Source organism: Podarcis cretensis (assembly GCF_951804945.1).
Source record: "Podarcis cretensis genome assembly, chromosome: 14".
NCBI classification, from domain to species: Eukaryota; Metazoa; Chordata; class Lepidosauria; order Squamata; family Lacertidae; genus Podarcis; species Podarcis cretensis.
The window spans coordinates 54,260,139-54,284,334 of record NC_137183.1 but is presented as its reverse complement, the minus strand read 5'-3'; the positions used below and the strand labels follow the sequence as shown (position 1 = coordinate 54,284,334).

Sequence of the window (24,196 nt, the reverse complement as noted above, 5' to 3'; positions counted from 1 at the left end):
GGGACTCAAGGCAGTTTGCACGGACAGCGCTGGTAAAATACAAAAAGCTAAAAACCACACAGCCTTTTCCTTTAAAAAGTCAGTTCCCCAAGGCCTGTTGGAGCAAACACCTGCCAGCAGAAGGACAACAGGGAGAGAACCAGCACATTTATGTCTGTATTCATATGCTGCTGCCCCTTGAAGAATATGCAACCAGGAGGGTCGACTATACAAACACAAATTTAATTCTTGACTGAGCTACCCTCCTAGCAGAATTACAGCTGGGTGGTGCTTTCACTATGTCAAAGATTATGTGTGGGAAATAGAGAATGGTCTCCCTTACCTGCGGGGTTGGGGGGCGTCTCCCTGATGGTATGCAACACCTTCATGTCCCGGATGTTATGTATGTAAAGAGACTCTTCTAAGCACACGATCAATCGCTGAGGAGGGAAATAAAAAAAGGAGAGGGAAGAGAATGAAGAGAAAATCCTGAAGCAGCGTAAAACCTTCGGAGTGAAGCTTCCTACAGAAGGAAGTTAGTGACTAGTGAAGGCAGTTTTAAAATCTGCCAGCCTGGATTATGTTGATTTAGAAGCGCAAGGCAAATCCTCCTTTCCCACAATTTAGGCGAGGCAACTGTGATCACCTGTTATTAGGAGGCCTCACCTGATCCTGACCTCAATTCAAGAAAGATCCTGACTGTTCTTCGCCCTACAAGCAATGTGTGTTTGTGTTCTGGGACAGAAGGAAGTGCAATTATCACCTCGCCCAGCACAACAAAAATATCTGTGCTCAAAATAAATAAGGGTTGATTAGAATTTCTTGCAGTCCATCAAGGGACAAAATACTAAGCAAGATTCCAACAAAAATTCCACGATAATTATTTATTGGATTGGATCAAGTGACTGACTACTCACCAGTCACCCTGTTAAGCTAGAGCTAGTGGTGCTATGTTCTAGTCTGAGAATGGAGGCCTGGAAAACAGGCACTTGCCTGGCTGCTATCAGCAAGCAAAACCTGCCTCCAGGGAAATTTTACCAAACTATCCCCCCCCCCCCCGCTTTCCAATGTCTCTGATGCCACAAAAATCACTTAACGAAACTATGCATGGCCGATATGAGCATGTCACAGGGACAGGAGGAAATTCATCTGCATGAGCCCCTACCTGCAGCAGCTGAGTCCAGAAACAGGGTCAACTCCTATTTTCCTGTCTTCACTGTACATAGAAAACTAGCATATAATATTGCTCTTATAGGTTAGCTTTCTATGAGATATATAGTTTTTTGTTTGTTTGGTGCAAGGAGAAGCGTTCAAGTCACAAGAGGCCCCTATCTGCAGCATAAGTGTGTCCAGAAAAAGAAGTTTTACTGTCCCTTCTATTGTTAGAAAGTACCAGTGCCACAAAACCCACCCAACTTGCGACCACAGTTTCAAACTTATTCCTAGACACTGGACTGACCACAAATAAATAGGCCTTTTGTCCTTTATGCTTTACATTTCTGATTCTTTGTTTTCTTTCTTTTTGTTACGGTGGCTCTTTTCTCTTGTTGCTGTGGTTTGTATCCTGCCTTTCCTCCAAAGAGTTCAAGGTGCCTGACATAGTTCTCCTCCCTATTTTATCCTCACAACAACCCTGCGAGGTGGGGTAGACTGAGAGCAAGTGACTGGCCCAGGGTCACCCAGTCTGCTTCATGACCAAGTGGGGATCTGAACTCTGGTTAACCAAATCAATAAAATACTAAATATGAATAAAAAACAAAAGAAGCCTGAGATGACGCAAAAGCATCACGACTCACCTGCCTGTTAAGCTTGACAGCCAGGATTGTATTGGAATAGCTGTAGTTGCAAATCTCTGTCCCCTTCTTGAAGTGGCAAACTTTCAGCTTGCGAGGGGCTTTGAGGCTCACTATGGCCACCAAGCTACTGGAAAAGAGCCTCTCCACAATGCACACATCTTCTGTGTCAGCTGCAGGGGTGGAAAGGAGAGATGTAGGAAAACGTTGACAAAATGAAGGATGAAGGTGTGCAAAGGAGCTGTTCACACAGCAAATCAGAATTTCAAGTCACTCCTCTTGCTGCTGACCTGCCCCATTCTCCTGCCTCATCTGCCTGCACCGCCCACCCCAGAACCAGCAAAAGCAAAGATGCAACACGATTCAAAAGACAGTAATTAAGAGTCATACCCCCTTCTTAATGTGTGTGGAGACGCTGTGGTTTCAAAACTGTGTTCAGGTGAACCTTAGGGTTCCCTGGAACCCTTTAAGGGTTTACAGTGGTACCTCAGGTTACATACGCTTTAGGTTACATACGCTTCAGGTTACAGAATTCCGGATATTGACTACTGTTTCGTAGAATTCGTCATCAGCGTGGTGGGAGGATATAGAATTGCTTCATAAACCCATCTTATATCAAATGAATGTATGTAAATGAAAATATTAAATGCTGTGGAACAGCGCTCATGTAAGTCTGGTACCTCGCTTCATTTAAAGATTTTCAGAGACTTTGAGACTAAAGATTTCATTTTGTACTTGTTATGGTTTGAAGGGATTTTATAAAGATTGTTTATTGCGTATGTACATGGTCAACCTTGAAGAGGTGCTTCTTGTCAGTACAGTGGTACCTCAGGTTACATACGCTTCAGGTTACAGACTCCGCTAACCCAGAAATAGTGCTTCAGGTTAAGAATTTTGCTTCAGGATGAGAACAGAAATCGTGCTCTGGTGGCGCGGCGACAGCAGGAGGCCCCATTAGCTAAAGTGGTGCTTCAGGTTAAGAACAGTTTCAGGTTAAGAACGGACCTCCGGAACGAATTAACTACTTAACCCGAGGTACCACTGTAGTCATTTTTGACAAGCTTTGCTGAAAGAACTTTGCAATTTGCAGTTGCTGGGGAGGAGAGCATGTTCTGTGTCACCCTATCCATTCACAACGGAGACGCCCAGTAAGCCTGGTTGTGGCCCTACATCCTCCAGAGTCATCCCCTCCCCCCCCCCGCAAAAAAAAATGTCAGGTGGCCTGTAAGGCATCTCATCCTGATGCAGAACTCCAAAGCCTGGGGCGGGGCCTGAAGCCTCACAAGGACTGCTTGCTGCTTGCTGCCTGCTGCCCAGGAGGACTCCCCTGAGTGAGTGCTTGAGGGCCCTGCTCTTGCCACTTACCATCTGGCCTGGGGCGGGGCCTGAAGCCTCACAAGGACTGCTTGCTGCTTGCTGCCTGCTGCCCAGGAGGACTCCCCTGAGTGAGTGCTTGAGGGCCCTGCTCTTGCCACTTACCATCTGGCCTGGGGCGGGGCCTGAAGCCTCACAAGGACTGCTTGCTGCTTGCTGCCTGCTGCCCAGGAGGACTCCCCTGAGTGAGTGCTTGAGGGCCCTGCTCTTGCCACTTACCATCTGGCCTGGGGCGGGGCCTGAAGCCTCACAAGGACTGCTTGCTGCTTGCTGCCTGCTGCCCAGGAGGACTCCCCTGAGTGAGTGCTTGAGGGCCCTGCTCTTGCCACTTACCATCTGGCCTGGGGCGGGGCCTGAAGCCTCACAAGGACTGCTTGCTGCTTGCTGCCTGCTGCCCAGGAGGACTCCCCTGAGTGAGTGCTTGAGGGCCCTGCTCTTGCCACTTACCATCTGGCCTGGGGCGGGGCCTGAAGCCTCACAAGGACTGCTTGCTGCTTGCTGCCTGCTGCCCAGGAGGACTCCCCTGAGTGAGTGCTTGAGGGCCCTGCTCTTGCCACTTACCATCTGGCCTGGGGCGGGGCCTGAAGCCTCACAAGGACTGCTTGCTGCTTGCTGCCTGCTGCCCAGGAGGACTCCCCTGAGTGAGTGCTTGAGGGCCCTGCTCTTGCCACTTACCATCTGGCCTGGGGCGGGGCCTGAAGCCTCATAAGGACTGCGTGGTGCTTGCTGCCTGCTGCCCAGGAGGACTCCCCTGAGTGAGTGCTTGAGGGCCCTGCTCTTGCCACTTACCATCTGGCCTGGGGCGGGGCCTGAAGCCTCACAAGGACTGCTTGCTGCTTGCTGCCTGCTGCCCAGGAGGACTCCCCTGAGTGAGTGCTTGAGGGCCCTGCTCTTGCCACTTACCATCTGGCCTGGGGCGGGGCCTGAAGCCTCACAAGGACTGCTTGCTGCTTGCTGCCTGCTGCCCAGGAGGACTCCCCTGAGTGAGTGCTTGAGGGCCCTGCTCTTGCCACTTACCATCTGGCCTGGGGCGGGGCCTGAAGCCTCACAAGGACTGCTTGCTGCTTGCTGCCTGCTGCCCAGGAGGACTCCCCTGAGTGAGTGCTTGAGGGCCCTGCTCTTGCCACTTACCATCTGGCCTGGGGCGGGGCCTGAAGCCTCATAAGGACTGCGTGGTGCTTGCTGCCTGCTGCCCAGGAGGACTCCCCTGAGTGAGTGCTTGAGGGCCCTGCTCTTGCCACTTACCATCTGGCCTGGGGCGGGGCCTGAAGCCTCACAAGGACTGCTTGCTGCTTGCTGCCTGCTGCCCAGGAGGACTCCCCTGAGTGAGTGCTTGAGGGCCCTGCTCTTGCCACTTACCATCTGGCCTGGGGCGGGGCCTGAAGCCTCACAAGGACTGCTTGCTGCTTGCTGCCTGCTGCCCAGGAGGACTCCCCTGAGTGCCTGAGGGTCCTGCTCCTTCCTGCCACTTACCACCTGGCCTGAGGCGGGGCCTGACAGGCCTCACTAGGACAGTTGTTGTTACTGCCAGAGGGGCAGAGTGTTTTTAAAATGTTTTTAAAAAAATTTTTATATGTGGGGGGTGGGGGTGGGATGGATGTTTGGTTGGGTTTGGGGATTATTATTTTTTAATTATTTTTTTGATGTTTTGTAATTTTTACATTTTTTGTTTGTATTGTTTTATTGGTTTTGTTTGTTTAAGGTGTTATTTTGTTCTTAGGGGGAGGGTTCAGGGCTGCCGGGGAGTGGGCCCCAGCCCACAAAATGGCTGGGGCATGTTCCACAGGGGGGGATGCACTGGGACAACCGATCTCAGTGATCACGGGTAGGAGGAGGAGTTACGCTAAGACCAGACCATGTCATTACAGAGGAGGCAGGTTTAGTCGTTGTCTGAGGACTATCCCTGCCTCCGGGTCTGGTCCTGACCGGATGGATACTAGAATCAGCAAGGGATACCCACATGACCTGAAGGTGCTGCTGTGCAATGCCAGGTCAATGATTCATAAGACTACTGCCATCCATGACTTGATCATGGATGGAGGACTTGACCTGGCATGTGTAACAGAGACTTGGTTGGATGAAGCAGATGGGCCTGTCCTTGCCGCTGCTTGTCCACCAGGTTTCTCTTACGCACAGCAACCCAGGTCATGTGGGCGGGGAGGGGGGGGTTGCAGTGATTTTTAGGAAGTCATTAGTTTGCACCAGGCGTCCTATTGGGAAGACCCAGTTTTCCGAGTGCATGTTCTGGAAGTTGGGCAATAGGGGCAGTACAGGATTCCTTTTGGTGTACCGACCTCCCCGCTGCACCAAGGATTCCCTGCCCGAGCTGCTTCAGGTCGTGGCGGATGTTCTCCTGGAGACACCTAGCTTGGTCGTCCTAGGGGATTTTAACATCCATGCCGACACGACCTTACAAGGGGCTGCTCGGGACTTCGTGGAAAGCATGGCCTCCATGGGGCTGTCCCTGAATAAGTCTGGCCCAACCCATAGTCGCGGACATGCCTTGGACCTGGTGTTTACCTCTATGGATGTTGGTGATCTGACACTAAGTAAAAGCGAAACGAAAGAAGTGCCATGGTCAGATCACTTCCTGGTGCAACTGGACTTCTCTGCGACCCATCCCCTCTGCAGGGAGGTGGGACCAATTCGGATGGTCCGCCCCCGCCACTTAATGGATCCAAATGGTTTCCAGAGAGTGGTAGGGGATGCTTTATCCCATGTTGATGGCCTTTCAGCCGATTCCCTGGTGGCCCGCTGGAATGTGGAGTTAACCAGGGCTATTGACTGTTTGGCTCCGAAGCGCCCTCTCCGATTGCATGGAGCCCAGACAGCCCCGTGGTTTTCCACGGATCTGAGGGCAATGAAACAATCGTTGAGACGGCTAGAGCGCCGGTGGCGGATAACTCATTCCGAATCTGACCGGACACAGGTTAGAGCTCAACGTCGAGCCTACCAAGTGGCGATAGCGACGGCGAAGAAGAATTTCTTCACCGCCTCTATTGCATCTGCAGAAAACAGTAGCAGGAGACTTTTTCAGGTGGTTCACAATTTAGTGGAACCACCTGCAACATCGGGGCCCAGTACGGGCCACATGTTCTCCTGCAATGATTTTGCAAAGTTTTTTGCAGATAAAATCGCTCAGATTCGGGAAGAAGTAGACTCCACCGTGGGAGCAGGGCCGGGGCGGGAGAGTGCTAGAGTTCTGTCTAGTCAAGTTGAGTGGGATCAATTCCAATCTGTTACCTCCGAGGATGTGGACAGGCTGCTTGGACGAGTGAAGCCAACCACCTGTCTCCTGGATCCTTGCCCATCCTGGCTTATAAAAGCTAGCCGGGAAGGACTGGGCGATGGGCTTCGTGGGGTGGTGAATGCTTCCCTCCGTGAGGGAGCCTTCCCAGACCCGCTGAAAGAGGCGGTTATTAAACCGCTTCTTAAAAAACCATCTTTAGATGCGGCCACGATGGCCAACTATCGCCCAGTTTCAAATCTTCCATTCTTGGGCAAGGTGATTGAACGAGCGGTGGCCGAACAACTCCAGGCACGCCTGGAAGAAGCGGACTATTTGGATCCCTTCCAGTCGGGATTCAGGCCTCATCATGGGACTGAAACTGCCTTGGTCGCACTGGTTGATGATCTTCGGCGGGCTAGGGACAAAGGTGAGAGCTGTTTCCTAGTTCTGCTGGATCTCTCAGCGGCGTTTGATACCATCGACCATAACATCCTTCTGGACCGTCTTGAGGGGCTGGGAGCTAGGGGCACTGTCATACAGTGGTTCCGCTCCTTCCTCCTGGGCCGTGTTCAGAAAGTGGTGGTGGGGGATGAATGTTCAGACCCCTGGGCTCTCACTTGTGGGGTGCCTCAGGGTTCTGTCCTCTCCCCCATGCTTTTCAACATTTACATGCAGCCGCTGGGAGAGATCATCAGGAGGTTTGGGCTGGGTGTTCATCAGTATGCGGATGATACCCAGCTCTACCTCTCCTTTAAATCAGAACCAGTGAAGGCGGTGGAGGTCCTGTGTGAGTGTCTGGAGGCGGTTGGAGGATGGATGGCGGCTAACAGATTGAGGTTGAATCCTGACAAGACAGAAGTGCTGTTTTTGGGGGACAGGAGGCAGGCAGGTGTGGAGAATTCCCTGGTCCTGAATGGGGTAACTGTGCCCCTGAAGGACCAGGTGCGCAGCCTGGGAGTCATTTTGGACTCACAGCTGTCCATGGAGGCACAGATCAAATCTGTGTCCAGGGCAGCTGTTTACCAGCTCCATCTGGTACGTAGGCTGAGACCCTATCTGCCTGTGGACTGTCTCGCCAGAGTGGTGCATGCTCTGGTTATCTCCCGCTTGGACTACTGCAATGCACTCTACGTGGGGCTACCTTTGAAGGTGACTCGGAAACTACAACTAATCCAGAATGCGGCAGCTAGACTGGTGACTGGGAGCGGCCGCCGAGACCATATAACACCGGTCTTGAAAGACCTACATTGGCTCCCAGTACGTTTCCGAGCACAATTCAAAGTGTTGGTGCTGACCTTTAAAGCCCTAAACGGCCTCGGTCCAGTATACCTGAAGGAGCGTCTCCACCCCCATCATTCTGCCCGGACGCTGAGGTCTAGCGCCGAGGGCCTTCTGGCGGTTCCCTCACTGCGAGAAGTAAAGCTACAGGGAACCAGGCAGAGGGCCTTCTCGGTAGTGGCGCCCGCCCTGTGGAACGCCCTTCCAGCAGATGTCAAAGCGATTAACAACTACCTGACATTCAGAAGACATCTTAAGGCAGCCCTGTTCAGGGAAGTTTTTAACGTGTGATATTTTATTGTATTTTTGCTTTCTATGGAAGCCGCCCAGAGTGGCTGGGGAGGCCCAGCCAGATGGGCGGGGTATAAATAATAAATTATTATTATTATTATTATTAAAGCTTGAGCATCCCCAGGATATGGCTCTCCAGGAAAGAGAAGCCTCCCCCCTGCTTTAAGAAATTGGTTCCACTGTTCAGCTACTCTCACCGTCAAGAAGATTCTCCTAATATTCAACCGAAATCCATGCTCCTGTCACTTAAACCCATTAGAATCCTCTGTGGCATGGACAGTGGCTGATCAGACGGCAAGTCTATATGCAAAGGATTCCCTGAGGGAAGGGAAATCTGAAAACCATTTGCTGACAAGAGGGCTAACCTAAAATGCTCATATCAGATTGCTAGTGTGTACACTTACAAAGGAACTCCATGGAAATCAAATGGGACATACTCTCAAGAAAGTGTGCCTAGGATCAAGGTGTTAAGATTGCTTCTAAAGGTCTACCATCCAAAACTTTAGGCACGTCTGGTCACAATTACCTTATTTTTCTATTTAAAGAGGCACAAGGTTTGAGGGAGAGAGACTGAACTGGGTGAGAACATGCAGGTGCTTGACTAAACTGCAGCTGGCTAGAGCTTCGCTCTTCCCTGAGGATCAATAGATTGACATATCCAAGGCTAGGCTGGCTGTAAATAGACCTTAATATTACAGGAGGAAGAGCAAAGCTGCTAAGTGGGGGAAGACAACAGAACGGGAGGGAGCCCAACCTTCTGCTTGCTGAAGATGAGCAAGCTGTAAATAAAGAGCCTGCTAAAAGCATGTGCCATGGAACAGATTCCAAGCAGCTACGGAGGCTTCCTGGCCAGAACCATTAGTATAAATCTTAACTGTATCAAGCGGTGCAACGGTTGACATTTGCCAACTAGGAAAACTGCCAGAAGTTAAAGCCTGAAGGGGTTCTGGTTCATCTACTGGGTCTATCAAGCAAGCGGCGCCATTTCCATTACCAAGGGCAATTCACTCCTTTCAGACTCTGCTCCAAAAGCTGAGCGAAAATGAAAAAAAGAAGACAAACTGTACTTGTGTGATTTAGTGGGTGGATTTCCCCACACTAAGCAGAGGTGTGAGTTGGGGGGCAGCGGCTCATCAATTCCTAATCAATGCCTGCCCATCGAATGAGGCGAAACACACCCAATTAACCCAGCAGTGTGAAACACAAACAACGGCACCACGCAGGGATTTTGTCCTTTAGGACAGTACCACACTTTTGTGTGACAAGTTTGTTTTCTGCACAACACACACGTTGCAGGCTGTGGTACAACCATGTCTCTTAGGTACATGTATATGCCCGTATGTTGTCACGGTTTGCGCTTGCTCTGGGAAAACATCTGTGTACAAACAGCAAACATGTTTTCCCATGTAAATTACAAAGCCATCCTTGAACTTGGGTACCTTTGCACCACTGTTCAAAGAGCTGAGCATGATTCATCTCGTATTCCTGCACAACTACATAAAATGCTTGGTAATGTGAGAAGATACCAATGCTCCAGCCAAGGCCACACCATGCAGCCAGATATCCTCTTTGTGCTGAAAATGGGTGGGGTAATGTCAAAAACACATTGGGGGAGCAAACAGCATAAGACACCCAAAAGGTGGCAAGAGGGGACAGAGGGGAACAGAAACTGTTTTTAATATTCAGTTGGAAGCCGCCCAGAGTGGCTGGGGAAACCCAGTCAGATGGGCGGGGTATAAATAATAAATTATTATTATTATTATTATTATTATTATTATTATTATTATTATACTCCCCTCCACCCTCTGTTCAGAATCAAAGCTTCCAAGTCAGGGAGGACTCAAGACAGACATCGCAAATAACTCAAGAGTCACATTTCTTCTGGTTTGATGCAAAGCATGACGTGAGTTGTTAAAAGGCAAATGAGACCTCCCAGTTAGAGAAAGGCTGGGTCTGGTGGTTGAGACACATGGACACAAGCTAGGAACACATTTGTGCCAGGAAAGGGGGAGTTAGGACCCAGGGATGTTGAGCTGTTCACTTGGGGCAAGGGCAACATGTAAATGGACCAATTGCAGATCATGGGAATGCAGAATGAAAAATCTGCTGAACCCATGTTGAGGCCAAGTCATTTTTATTTTTTTTTAATGAAGGTGCAGAGTTGGGCAGAAGCAAGCCACCTTTGACCCCCATTAATCACAGATGCATCGTCTTCTTGGAAGTGGCAGAGCTGCCACAGGGACCCCAATATACCACTTGTGGTCTATTATCTCTCACTGAAGTCATGAACCACAACCCTGTAGGACAGGTTCGCTGCTTGCCAGCAGTGCAACAGCAGCTGCCCCCAGCAGCCGGCACCAACTGGAATTCTGCCTGCAGTCAGCAATGCAATGTTGAAGATCTTGCATGTGCTGGGGCTAGAGACTACCATTTTAGGTGGCCCAAACATCTCTCTCTCCCTCTTTTGCTTTGGAGGCTTCTGGAATAAGAGATGCAAAGAGAACTTTTTAGAAAGAAGCTCCAGAAAAGTACCAAACATACAAGCTTGGATGTTTGGGGTCAAGGATCTGGCCGCTGTCCTTGCAGCTAGGAGGGCAAGCCCAGGGATCCAGTCAATTAGGTAAGTAAGGCTACTAGAGCAGGGGGCAGTCAATTGGAGGAGATGGGATTCTTCCAAGAAACTATCTGCTCAGTCCAAAAGGTGACCACAACATAAAGATGGAAGGGGGCATGGGGTGGGGCAGAAGGGGAATTAAAATATACACTTACTGCATTCATAGATCTGCTCCAGTTTATCCACAGAAGAAAGGGAGAAGAATTTGTAACCAGATTTGCTGCCAACAGCTAAGGACCTGCAAAGCAAGACATGAGGTCAATGAAGCACGGGAACGGAACAAACTCGCCGTTTCACACAGAAAACCAAGCAGCAACCTCCACCAACCTGATGCCCTCCCGGAAGTATTGGACTATATCAGCCCCAGTGAAAGTGGCTGTGCTCACTAGGGCTGGTGAGAGTCATGCCCAAATTATCCAGAGGGCACCAGGTTGGCAAAGATTGCAACAGAACACCCCAAGCTCTCTCACAAGCACGTGCAACTTCACAGTTTGTCCTGGATCATCACGCGCTCACCAATTTCATCATCCAAGTACGTGGCTGCTTGCAAAACCAAAATAGCAGCCCCATTCTTTTCTTTATTTGCCTTACTGCAAAAATAAATGCAGACCAAGGTTCAAAAAGAGCATGCTGCAAGGAGCAGTAAGAGCTGAACACAGAACTATGTGCATATTGATAATAGCTGTGTGATTTGTTTGCACCCGTAAGATAGTGCTTTCTTTGCATACTGGATTCCTGGCTTGGGGCAAATTGTTTCTCTTTGAGTGGCCTGGGGAGGGGGAGAAACTTAAGTGCTTGCTTTTTCCAAAGTTATTACTAAGGCATGTCCTCAAGAGAGTTAGATATTGACCAGACCAAGTAAGTGACACATGAACACAAATCACATGACAATTCATTTCCCCTTAAGAGACACAACTCTTTGGGGAAGCTGAAATGCTTAGTTGTAATGTGCGCCATGTAGCGAAAGCCTTTATTTTTAAGGCATTTGTTGTTCTGAGGTTTCTGCAACTTGCACTGCCCATTGTCAATTGTATCAGACGCTAAATCAAATGACCAAACCCCACAACAAGCTGTTGTGCTGATGACCTAGCAAAAAGGCCTGATTTTTGGAGAGCCAAGTGGATCAGCGATAATCCTGTCATTTAGAAGCTGGGGGTAGCAAGCAGAGAAGCACTGTGTTCCCCAACAGAAGGCTGAACCTAACACTGAAAGCTGCTTCACACTATGTCAGACCTTTGGGTCTGTCTCGCTCAGTAGTGTCTCCACTGACTGGCAAGAGGATGCATGTTCAACCCAGTCTGTAGCTCACATTGGCACGCCCTGTTCCCTGTCCTGTTAGGGATGTGAACTTCCCTGTACAAGTATGTACCTAGGGGGATCGAGGCAAACATCTTGCTATGGCCTTCTCCTAAAGCAGGCACATCCAACTTCCAAGAGACTGCGATCTACTCCCATTATAAAAAAACTGGCAGTGATCTACCGTTGGATTGACCAGAGTTGTTGAGATTCAATCGACCAGGGACACCCCACGATGGACCAGTAGATCGCGATCGACCAGTAAGACATCCCTGTCCTAAAGGACTAGGGATTCTGGTGTTCATGGTATAATTCTGCCCACTTTCCATCTCTCCCCGCCCCTCCTTAGGATCTCTGAGCTAGCAATGCCATCGTGCTGCCTGCGAGAACAGCAGCTACGAAGAGAAAATGAAACAGGGGGAGGGGAGAATTGTTCATGCAACACCCAGCCCCCATTTTGAGGTCTGATTGGAAGAACTGGCTTGAAAGATAAACAGCCTCTTCCTGTGCCATTATCCTTCCAAACAGCACCAAAGATCGATTACTAACATGCTGTGATATGTGGTTGTAAATAATTAAGACTACACTTGTCAGAAGACAAAACACACACTGTGGTTGCAAAACATTTCCTTTGAGCATCTTCCACAAGTCTCTCAACAGCAGGTACTCTGCGCATGAGGAGGCGGCTCAGGATCTGCTGGCAGATCTCTGGGTAATTTGTCACAGGTGGGCAAGACTCCAAATGTTTTAAACGACATCAACTTTCCCCACCAAATTAGGCTGCTGACCTGAAGAAAGCAAACCATGAGTAGACTTATAGGTGAAAGGACTGAGTTTGGTCCAGTTCAGTTCTGATACTAAATACAAATTCCTGGGCTCAGAAAGTGCTCAGAAGTATCCTGTTCTAACTGAACATCCTTTGCACCTAGCTCTGGTTGGTAAATATTGTGGTTCTCATTTTAAAAAACATACACTAAGCCTATCTGACAAGCCTCAAATAAAGGTAAAGGTAAAGGGACCCCTGACCATTAGGTCCAGTCGTGGCCGACTCTGGGGTTGCGGCGTTCATCCCGCTTTATTGGCCGAGGGAGCCGGCGTACAGCTTCCGGGTCATGTGGCCAGCATGACTAAGCCGCTTCTGGCAAACCAGAGCAGCGCACGGAAACGCCGTTTACCTTCCTGACGGAGCAGTACCTATTTATCTACTTGCACTTTGACGTGCTTCCGAACTGCTAGGTTGGCAGGAGCAGGGACCGAGCAACGGGAGCTCACCCCATTGCGGGGATTCGAACTGCCAACCTTCTGATCAGCAAGTCCTAGGCTCTGTGGTTTAACCCACATCGCCACCCGCGTCCCACTAAGCCTCAAATATATTATTATTATTATTATTATTATTATTATTATTATTATTATTATTAATGCGATAAGTGGGACTGTGGCATTCTGCATACAAGACCAGAGTACAATGTAAGAACAAGAGACCACAACATTTCTTTCAAGATAACCCCTATATCCACCTGAAACAGAACACTGTTCTTCATATCAAAACCCTTCTTTTTATTGTTGCTCAAGATGTACTCAGTGCTGGGGAATTTATCAACAATAATCACAGAAATCAATTCTTTCACTCCACACACTTTTATTTCAGTGTGAACCTACAGCAAATGATATCCACAAACCTCTGTACCACAACAGGAAGGTCTCGTTTCACATTCCTGCAATGAAAGGGGGGGGGCAGAGCTCTGCCTAATCATAAATTCAGTGCTTTTATTTAAATAAGTCCACACCATAGTGCTAAAATTCCCAAGTTTTGTCACTTACACTTTCTGTCATTTAGTTTTATCTACAGTACTAGTGTGTTTTGTGCAGGGGTTAAGATGGTGCAACTATGCAAAAACACATATACCAGAACCCATGTGTGCAATTTATCCGCAAGATCTCAACCAGCTGGCTTTCAGTCACGCAAGGTTGAAATCACACAAGTTAATTGCGTGCAAGGTGCAATCGTACTATATTTAATATCATTGTACTGGGCCACAGAATTTACTTCTCTCTAGGGATATGAACTTGGATCACTTTCTTTCACAGGGAGAGCGGTTTTCTATTACACACACTGACTAAAGAATTTCATACACTGGACAGACTATGCAAGCCTATTTGTGGAAGGGTTGCGGTGGGAAGGAGCCAAGCTTTTGAGGAAAGGATCAGGCTACTAGACCTTTGGGCCCTTCGATCTCAGCGAGTCACCCAGCATCAAGGAAAGGAATTTTGTGTGGCTTCCCTTGTACACAAAGGAAGCAGTCATACCAAAAACAGCCCAACGGCACAGCTCTCCCGATCATTTCCTCTTATTCACTTCCCACGGGTGATGCTCCTCCCTGCAAAATGGCCTATTTATCACTGCCCCATCAATTGCCTCTTAAGCATTTCAAAACCCTCACACTCTGATTACATACTCCAACTTCTTTCCCATGCACTTCAGTGTGAGCCCTACTTTGAATTCAAGAGGCAAGAACTCTGCAGTGTTTCAGCTTGCTTCTGCTCCCATTATAGGAAGTCCCACACCCCCACACCAACGCCAGGCCCAGAAAGCCACAAATTTGGGGACAAGGAGAAGGAAAGAGGAGACCCGGGGATACACACACACACACCGTCTTTGATTTGGGGGTGGTTATACCAAATTTATATATACAAAGAATAAGAGCTTGATTACAGCAGGGATGTGGCCCTCCAGATGTTGCTGCATTCAGACTCCCATCAGCCCTAGGTAGCATGGCCAATGGGAGCTGTGGACCAGCAACACCTGGAAAGCCACAGATGTCCCATTCCTGACTTACTCCAAAGTTAGTTGCTTAGAATTACAGGGTAAGGTTCGTTAACAAAGCAGGGCTGACTTCTGAGTAAACATTAGGGCCCTCTCTCCCCCCTGAAGGCTAACTGCATCAGGGCAGTGGGTGTCTTCCAGGAAAAACTACTGGGTGTCCACTGACTTCAATGCACCTAATGTTTGAGCACTGTCCACACAAGAGAGGTGTGATAACTCTACTGCAGTCCAAAAACATCTGGAGGGCCCCAGGTTGGCAAAGGTTGCCTTGAACTGGACAGAGCATCTCTTACACTCTTCATACCAAAGGCCTTCATACTATGTTCCAGGAAACCCTGAGGTTCTTGGGAAGCTCAATGTAAGTTTCTCAGTGAGTGGATCAGAGAGGCTGCTCTGAAACAGAAAAGGCTTGCCCCCTGCAACACCCACCCCCACATCCCTTACCACTCATGGGACTTGTGGGGAAGTCTAACAAGCCTGGGACCCCACCCCCAGGCCTCAACACAAGACTGCAAAGAGTAGACAAGTCAGGGCTAAATAGATCAAACCTCTGACTCAGTATAAAAAGCAGTTTCATATCCCCAAGAAAGGTTGCTTTGGGGATTGCAGCTGAATCCAAACTGGGATTACTCAGAACTGTGCCTGAAGTGCTTGCCAAGGACTTCAAACCCCTCCTCAAAGCCTTCCCAGTGAAGTTTTCATACTGCAATTAAACTGAACCCAGGTATGCGTAAGTGCAACATGGTATATTCTGCCTACCCTTCCTCTGGGAATTATTAGTTTACGAACCAACTTTTCTACAAGGAGCACAAGGCAGCATACACAGTTTGCCCCCCTCCCCCTGCGCACACTTTTATCCTTACAACAATCCTGTGAGATAAGACTGAGAGGTAGTGACTGACGTGATGCCACCTGGTAAGCTCTATAGACAAGTGGGGCTTTAAACTTAGTCTCCTCAGTCCTTCCCAGCCCAAAACTTTAACCACTACACCACAGTGGCCCTTGTGTTATCCTCTATATTGTAAGCTCGAGGCACAGACCCGTCCTTTCATTCTTTTTGAAGTGCTAGAACACACTGGGTTCTATGGGATCTGCTCTCATTGCAGGCATCAAGAAAGAGTTCCACTTCACCACCACCAATCCCTCATTCTCCACCTGCCCAGGCCATGAGTCGTGATCTTTTCTCCACCAGCACCTTCCGAAGCCTTCTTCAGTGAGACACACTGAAGATTTAGCAGTCTCCCTCTTATGATCCCCAGCAACTTGCTTCTAAGCAACCCTCAAGGTGCTCTAAGCTCAAGAAGAAGGGTGTGTGTGATGATTCGAGGTTCTAACCCTCATCAAAGCACCTCCACAATGGAGAAAGAATTGCAAGTTAAATATTTCCCTGCCAAGAACCTGTTTTAAAAACACAAGCATCTTGCAGCACATACGCCTTCCAGACAGGTAGCGTGTTAAGTCTGTTGTAGCAAAAAACAAAAATGAGATTTGCGGTATCTTACAATGCTAACCAATATATACTGTAAACTGTCAGGGGTCCTTCACCTTTTTTTTCACTTTTGTTCATCTTGTCAGATGTATGAATTGCAAATCCTGAACTGGCAAGTACACACAACTGTGTGTGCGCGTGCAAAAACACACACACACACACACACACACACACACCCCAACACATGGTTGGGAAAGGTAGGTAAGTGATTTCAGAGGGAAATGAAATGGAAAAAGGACATACAGGGACAATTACAACATAGCTACAGTGACCAATAACAAGGCAGGTTTGGCAACAGCATGAACAGCTTGGCAGTGGTTATCTCTCACCCACCTGAGATCCCTAAATAAAACAGTGGCCATCTGAATAATTTGGCAAACTCCCAGTCACTCACAGAATTGGCCAGATTCAGATTTATTTGCGTTCAGTCATCAGAATGTTACTAAGCAAAAGTTAACAAAGGGAGCAATATACTTTTATGAAAGTAACACAGCAACATGTATAAAAAAAATAAAAATGACAGAGTAAGAGACACAAACCTAATAATGAACATTAAAATTATTAACCTCCATGGCAAACCACAACATTTATCTGTAAGGCTAGGATTTTAACACACATTAAAAAGGATAATCTGAATCTTTCAGGCAAGACACAGCAACCTCCTTTAAAAGAAAGGAATTATCCAGAACTCTTCCTTATGCTAGATCAACCTTCCCCTCTACCTGGTGCTCTCCAGATGTTGGCCGATGGGACTTGCAGTCCAAAACATCTGGAGAGAATCAAATAGGGGAAGCTAGTTGGTAAATATGGCACCAGCAGCAGCCAACTTTGAAGGCAATGATTACAAAATCCAATATACCATGTGAATTCTTACTTCACTCAAAATATGAACACTGCATAGGAACACTGGTGCAATGGTTGAGCACTGGTCCAGGACATGGGAGAAACCGGGGCTCAAATCCCCAGTCATGAAGCTGGCTGGGTGACCATGGAAGCCAGTCAACTGCCTCTCAGCCTGAACTACCTCACAGGGCTGTTGTGGGGATTAAATGAGGAGAGGGAGATCTACGAATGTTGCCACCTTGAGCTCCATGGAGAAAAAGGTGGGATATAGATTAAATGAATAAATAATGATAATAATAATAATAATAAATACAGGATCAGACCAGAACCTGGGAAAGAGTGGGTTCGAATCCTCATTCAGCCATGAAGCTCACTGGGAGCGACCTTGGAAGCCAGCCAACTGTCCCCCGTTCTCTCTTTGTCTAACCTACTCACAAGTAGATAGCTCAGATGGTTAGAGCCTGATGCTGATAACACCAAGGTCGCAGGTTCAATCCCCACAAAGCCCCTGCAAATACCTGCATTGCAGCGGGTTAAACTAGATGATCCTCAGCATCCCTACAATTCTACTTCCCAGGCGTGTTTTGAGGATAAAAAGGAGAGGCAGTGGGAACCATAATACACCTGGCACGATCTCCTTGGATTTTTTAAAAAAGAAAGAAAGCAATAAAAATAAACTAAGAAACAAATAAATCCTCGGTGTGCGTGCCTTCTCTTCCTCCCGCCCCCCGCCTCATTTAAGGACATTTCTTCTCCAAACTCTCCCTCTTTCAAAGGAATATACACTGCACATTTAAAACAGCATAATTAACAAGATATAACATATTACCATAAGCATAGGACATATCTGTTGTCACTGCCAACCCACGTCTGTGGAATGCTCTCCCCAGAGAAGTCTGCCTGGCACCTTCATTATGCACCTTTAGGAGCTGGGCAAAAACATTCCTTTTTAACCAGGCCTTTGGTTGACCTGACTGACATCCTATACTTTTTTAAAATGTGGCTCTTTCTGGGGGGGAGGGGGTGTTATTGGGTTATTGTTTTTCTTTTGATTTTATATACTGTATTGCCATCTTTTTTTGTGAACCGCCCAGAAACCTATAGGTATAGGGCGGTATATAAATTCAAACAACAATAATAACAAAATAAAAAAATTCCTTCCAGTAGCACCTTAAAGACCAACTAAGTTAGTTCTTGGTATGAGCTTTCGTGTGCATGCACACTTCTTCAGATACACTGAAACAGAAGTCACCAGACCCTTCTATATAGTGAGAAGGTGGGGAGGGGTATTACTCAGAAGGGTGGTGGGAATGGGTGATTGGCAGATAGCTGTGATGAGCCTGTTGACGACTCTTAACGACTGCAATAGGTCTTACAGGAAAAAGCAAGGGGTGAGAAGGTGAAAAATGGCTTTGTCATGTATAATGAGATAAGAATCCATTGTCTTTGTTCAGACCAGGTCTCTCCATGGTTTTAAGTTTGGTAATAAGTTGCAATTCAGCAGCTTCTCTTTCCAGTCTATTTCTGAAATTCCTTTGTAATAGAACAGCTACTTTGAGATCTTGTATAGAATGTACACGAAAGCTCATACCAAGAACTAACTTAGTTGGTCTTTAAGGTGCTACTGGAAGGAATTTTTTTTATTTTGTTTTGACTATGGCAGACCAACACGGCTACCTACCTGTAACTGGAACAATAATAACAATAGCAATAAAAATAATAATAATAATGCGTGCAGGATCTCAGGTATAGCCACTCAGGCACGCGCACGCGCAGTACCGGGGTTCCAGGTGGGGGATCCTCCCCCGCCCCCCCCCCGTTTTCGAACCTTCGCCTCCCCCCTCCTTCCGCTCCCCCCCCCCGCGTTCTCTCTCGGCCACGCCCCCTCCCCCCTCTGGCCTTACGTGTTGTCCTGGTTGAAGTTGGCGAAGAGCAGTTGGCCGGCGCCGGCCTCGCCGCTCTGACTGGCCAAGTTCATGGCTCTCCCTGGCGGCGGCGGCGGCGGCGCCCCCCCCGTCCCCGGCCGGCGGGAGGGCAGCGGAAAGAGGCCTGTCAGCCTCGACGGCTCCCGGCCCCGCTCGGCTCCGGCCGCCTCCTCATCCCTCTCAGCGGCGCCTTGTTTACGCTCCGGTAGTGGCCGGAGCCTTCAGCGCGCCTGCGCCAACCCGCCTACTTCCCTCCTCGCCGCGGCGAAAGCGGGCCGGCCATTGGCGGGCGCTTCGCGACCGGCCACCGTAGCGCCCGTGCGCCTGCGCGATTTCCGGAGAGAGGCGGGGGACGGGAACGGGACGAGGGCTCGCGCGTGCGCCGTATGGTGCGCGAGGTCTTTCTGCGCGCGCGCAGTGCAGCTTCCCCGAGACTGTTGGGTTTTGGCGCGAAAGGCTTTCTGTCTCGAGGTGCCTGAGGGGAATTTTTAGAAACACACAAAACGAGGCAGAAAAGACAGAAGTTTGAGAAAGAAGTCAGATTAGGGAGTCCCACATAATGAAACAAGGACATTTCAAATCAGCAACTATTTATTACTCAGTATTTCTTTAAAAAGCACTGGTTGTTTTTTTTAAAAAAAATAAAGAGACAAAAGTAATAATAATAAATTTTTATTTATATTTATATATATATATATATATAATATTTATTCCAGTTTTAAAGGTTACAAAAAGAAAACACTAAGCAAGAAAAAACAAAACAATACATCACAATAGATACAAACAGACAAAAAAAACAACAGAAAAATACAAACAATTAAGAAAAAAAACCAAATCAAACCTTTACATAACTTTCTTTCCTTTGCTTATTTCCTTGACCTCCTCACACCTCCCTTTTTTGTATTCTAGTTCAATTAGATATTTCAGCAAATCCTTTCCAGCTTTGTTTTTATCCTAATAATTTATCTTAATATACTGTAATTTTACATTCTCGTCCTGTAGCACCCTGCTTGTGGTTAACGCTTAGCTGGAATGAAATATTCAACGCAGCAATAGAGAAATTAAAATAATAATTTATTTGTCAGACAAATAAATGAGAGGCACAGTGGTATATGGTTACCAAGCTCTGGCCTGGCCTCCTGCCAATCTGGCCAGCACTTATATTTCCTTAATCCAGCCCCCTTGCTCCTCCTGTGGCTGCCTCTGTCCAATCAGCCTGGTTGAAATTCCTATTGGCTGTTTGCTAGAACCAATCACAAAAGATACACCCATTTCCTTCTTGCCCTTTTATGGAAAATAAAAAGCTATATATTCTTCTATCTATAAATGACAAATAAGTAGTAATATATCTTACATGTGTCTCAACAAGGAACCTTAATTACCAGCTCACCTCGCCCTATTGCCCTCCAAAACAAATGGTTTAATCTCAAATTTTTATCTTAAACAGATGTCAAGGATCATCATTGAAAGATCTCCTTCCTTTGGAGGTCTCTAAACAAAAGCTTGACAAATGCTCTAATGATGTTTCCTGCTTGGCAGGGGGGCTGGGCTGGTGGCTGATGGCCCCTGTGATCTCTTCCAACTATATGAAATAAGAATCTAGCATAAGGATTTAACATTTCTTAGCTTCTAATTCCTTTGCATAATTACATTTAAGCCAATATATTTAATACATTACATAACATAGCTTTTTAGAAGAATAAACCTTTTCAAAGTAAGGAACAGTTTCCAGCCTCAAAAATAGAAAGAAAACCTCTCTTCTCCAGCCAAGCCAGTTGCCTTTTTCACTGCTCTTGACCTTTGAACCTTAGGAAAATATGGCTCAAGTTGAATGGGAGGCACATGGTTTTATTTTACTATTTACCCACTCTTAATTATGTTTATCTCTTTTTTTATCTTCTGTAATATGTAGGGTCAGTGTAACCTTGGCTGTCAGCCTGTAATTCCCTTTTTACGACTTTGAGAATTGTTTTCTGCTATAAATCAGGGGGGCCCCTTGTCTAGGAGGAAAAACATTTTGCCAAGGTTCTTAGGCAGCTGCTCTTCTGCCTGGCATGAACATTTGAAAATCTTTAAGCTCATTTTAAGATACAGGCCCTGATCAAAATATAAGCTTGATAAGAATGCAGGCTTATGATTAGATGCCTCAGTCCTTCACCAATTAACAAATCCATTTTTACCTAATCCTTTATATCATTTCTGCTAAAACCACATTACTTCATTCCAATATCCTTCTAACATTCCTTAATTTTGCAATGTTTCTGTAGATAAACTTTAAATTTTTTCCAATCTTCTTCCACCAACTCTTCACCTTGGTATAAATTTTTATTTATACCCCTGGTTCAGAAAACCCGGCTCAGGGCAGCTAACAACAAATTTAAAACACTTAATTGATGCAACAAACAACAGCATAAAATACAATATGAAATGTGAATAACAATAAATTCAGAATTCAAAAATCAATTTAGGGGGAAATCCATCCAATAAACATTAGATTATCACCAGGGCTAGCTGGCTAAATTAGTCCTATTTGGGCCAGCGAAGAATATATACGTAACCACAAACATTTCATTGAACCAACAGGGTATTCCTTTTCTTTATTTCATAAATAAATAGGCACCAGTGGTGAATAGATAACCGCAGGCAATTTCATAAAATACCATATTCTGACATCGTTCAAGATGAGATTTTTTTCAACGTCTGTTTGATTTTCTTCTGTAACGTTTTTATCCCTGAATTTTTTGCCTGACCTTTGAATGTAGTAAGCAAACTGCTTAATGGATTCCCCCCCCCCCCCACTAAAAGTTTGGAGCAAAAGGCGAAAGATTTATACGATCTGAAGAGAAACCAGTCAATGACACCAGTCAAGCTTGCAAAAAATTATCATTTGCCCGATAATAAATGTTGGAAATGCAAAGAGACTGAAGGTACATTCTTTCACCTTTGGTGGACATGCCCAAGGATTAAGACATTCTGGGAGATGATCTATAATGAAATGAAAAAGGTATTTAAATATACCTTCTTGAAGAAACCAGAGGCCTTCTCCTGGGAATGGTCGGCCAATTGGTGCCAAAGAAGGACAGAACTTTCTTTATGTACGCAACAACAGCAGCAAGAATACTCATCGTGAAGTATTGGAAGACACAAGATTTACCCACCCGGGAAGAGTGGCAGATGAAGTTGATGGACTATATGGAACTGGCGGAAATGACTGGCAGAATCCGAGACTGTAGCACCCTGCTTGTGGTTAACGGTTAGCTGGAATGAAATATTCAACGCAGCAATAGAGAAATTAAAATAATAATTTATTTGTCAGACAAATAAATGAGAGGCACAGTGGTATTTGGTTACCAAGCTCTGGCCTGGCCTCTTGCCATTCTGGCCAGCACTTATATTTCCTTAATCCAGCCCCCTTGCTCCTCCTGTGGCTGCCTCTGTCCAATCAGCCTGGTTGAAATTCCTATTGGCTGTTTGCTAGAACCAATCACAAAAGATACACCCATTTCCTCTTGCCCTTTTATGGGAATCAAAAAGATATATATTCTTCTATCTATAAATGACAAATAAGTAGTAATATATCTTACATGTGTCTCAACAAGGAACCTTAATTACCAGCTCACCTCGCCCTATTGCCCTCCAAAACAAATGGTTTAATCTTAAATTTTTATCTTAAACAGATGTCAAGGATCTTGAGTTCACTGGCTCTAATGATGTTTCCTGCTTGACAGGGGGGCTGGGCTGGTGGCTGATGGCCCCTGTGATCTCTTCCAACTATATGAAATAAGAATCCATCATTTCTTAAATCCTTTGCATATTACATTTAAGCCAATATATTTAATACATAACATAAATAACCTTTTAAAAGGAAAAGAAATCTTAAAAGGATCTCAGTTTAAGAAAGAAACAACTTTAGAAAAAGACTTCCCAAAATACTCTCTTCCTTTCTGCCAGCTAGATGCTTTTCCATTGCTCTTGACCTTTGAACCTTAGGAAAATATGGCTCAAGTTTAATGGGAGGCACATGGTTTTATTTTACTATTTACCCACTCTTAATTATGTTTATCTCTACTTTTTTATCTTCTGTAATATGTAGGGTCAGTGTCCTCGCTCTCAGCCTGTAATTCCCTTTTTGACTTTGAGAATTGTTTTCTGCTATAAATCAGGGGGCCCCCTTGTCTAGGAGGAAAAACATTGCCAAGGTTCTTAGGCAGCTGCTCTTCTGCCTGGCATGAAACATTTGAAGATCTTTAAGCTCATTTTAAGATACAGGCCCTGATCAAAATATAAGTTTGATAAAAATGCAGGCTTAGGATTAGATGCCTCAAGACCAGGGAGAAGAGTCGGTGGAAGAAGATTGGAAAAAATTTAAAGATTATTTACGGAAATACTGTAAAATTAATGAATGCTAGAAAAATGTTGGAATGAAGTTATATGGCTTTAGCAGAAATGTTACAAGGAATTAAGTACAAATAGATTATTTATGTATTAAAGGGAAAAAATAAGGTTAGAATATGTTAAGATAAATTACAGGACAGAAAACAGAGGAAGATGGAAAGGAATTGCTGAAACAGTTAATTAAAGTGGAATACAAAAAGGGAGGCGTGAGGAGGTTGTTGAAACAAGTGAATGAAAGATAAGATACTGAAATTATTGGATGTGTTTTAAACTGTGTTTGTTTTGTTTTGTTAATTTAATATTTTAGTGTTAGTGTTATGTGGTGTTTTTGTTTTTGTATTGTATCGTATTGTTTTGCTTAATTCTTTTTCTTTCTTTTGTAGTCTTTAAAATGTTAATAAATATTATTTTTTAAAAAAATTAAAAGTTTGGAGCAGTATAGAAGTGCAATGGATAACAACAACAACAACAAGCACAGTATTCCTTTTTTATGAAGCAGTAATCAGTATATAACATTTACTAAAACCAACACTGTTGATTTTGCTGTTTTCATATTGATACATCAGGACTGAATAGACCTCCATTAACATTTAACAAAACACTGATTTTATAGACTCTGGGGGAGTCTCCATGCATTTTCCTTTTTTATGCTTTTACAGTAAATTGGTACATCCATTTCACAATATTCTTCTACATTATTGACTTCCCCTCCCCTCCCTCTTTTTTACTCTTAGCTGTGCTGCATATCTTTCTACACCTAATTAATTTAGCTGCTGTTCATATATCTAGTCCTGCTTGGAGATTTATGCAACTGTTATAATCCTTTAAATATTCTCCAAAGTTTTCCCATTCTTCTCTTACAGTTA

The 24,196-nt window shown here is 45.9% G+C and overlaps 1 protein-coding gene across 2 annotated transcripts in view; it reads right to left on the bottom strand.

Moving 5' to 3' along the window:
- WIPI2 (WD repeat domain, phosphoinositide interacting 2) overlaps positions 1–19,224 on the bottom strand; it is a 29,544-nt gene extending 10,320 nt beyond the window's left edge. The window contains exons 1-4 of one of the 2 annotated variants that reach the window (XM_079953906.1): positions 18,915–19,224; positions 10,714–10,796; positions 1,776–1,945; positions 323–419 (exon numbers count right to left, since the gene is read on the bottom strand). In XM_079953906.1, the coding sequence (XP_079810032.1) occupies positions 323–419; positions 1,776–1,945; positions 10,714–10,796; positions 18,915–18,988 (424 nt within the window). In that variant the 5' untranslated portion in view covers positions 18,989–19,224. The remainder of the gene's footprint in view (positions 1–322; positions 420–1,775; positions 1,946–10,713; positions 10,797–18,914) is intronic. The other variant, XM_079953905.1, reaches the window with a different exon arrangement.
- Positions 19,225–24,196: the final 4,972 nt, after the last annotated feature.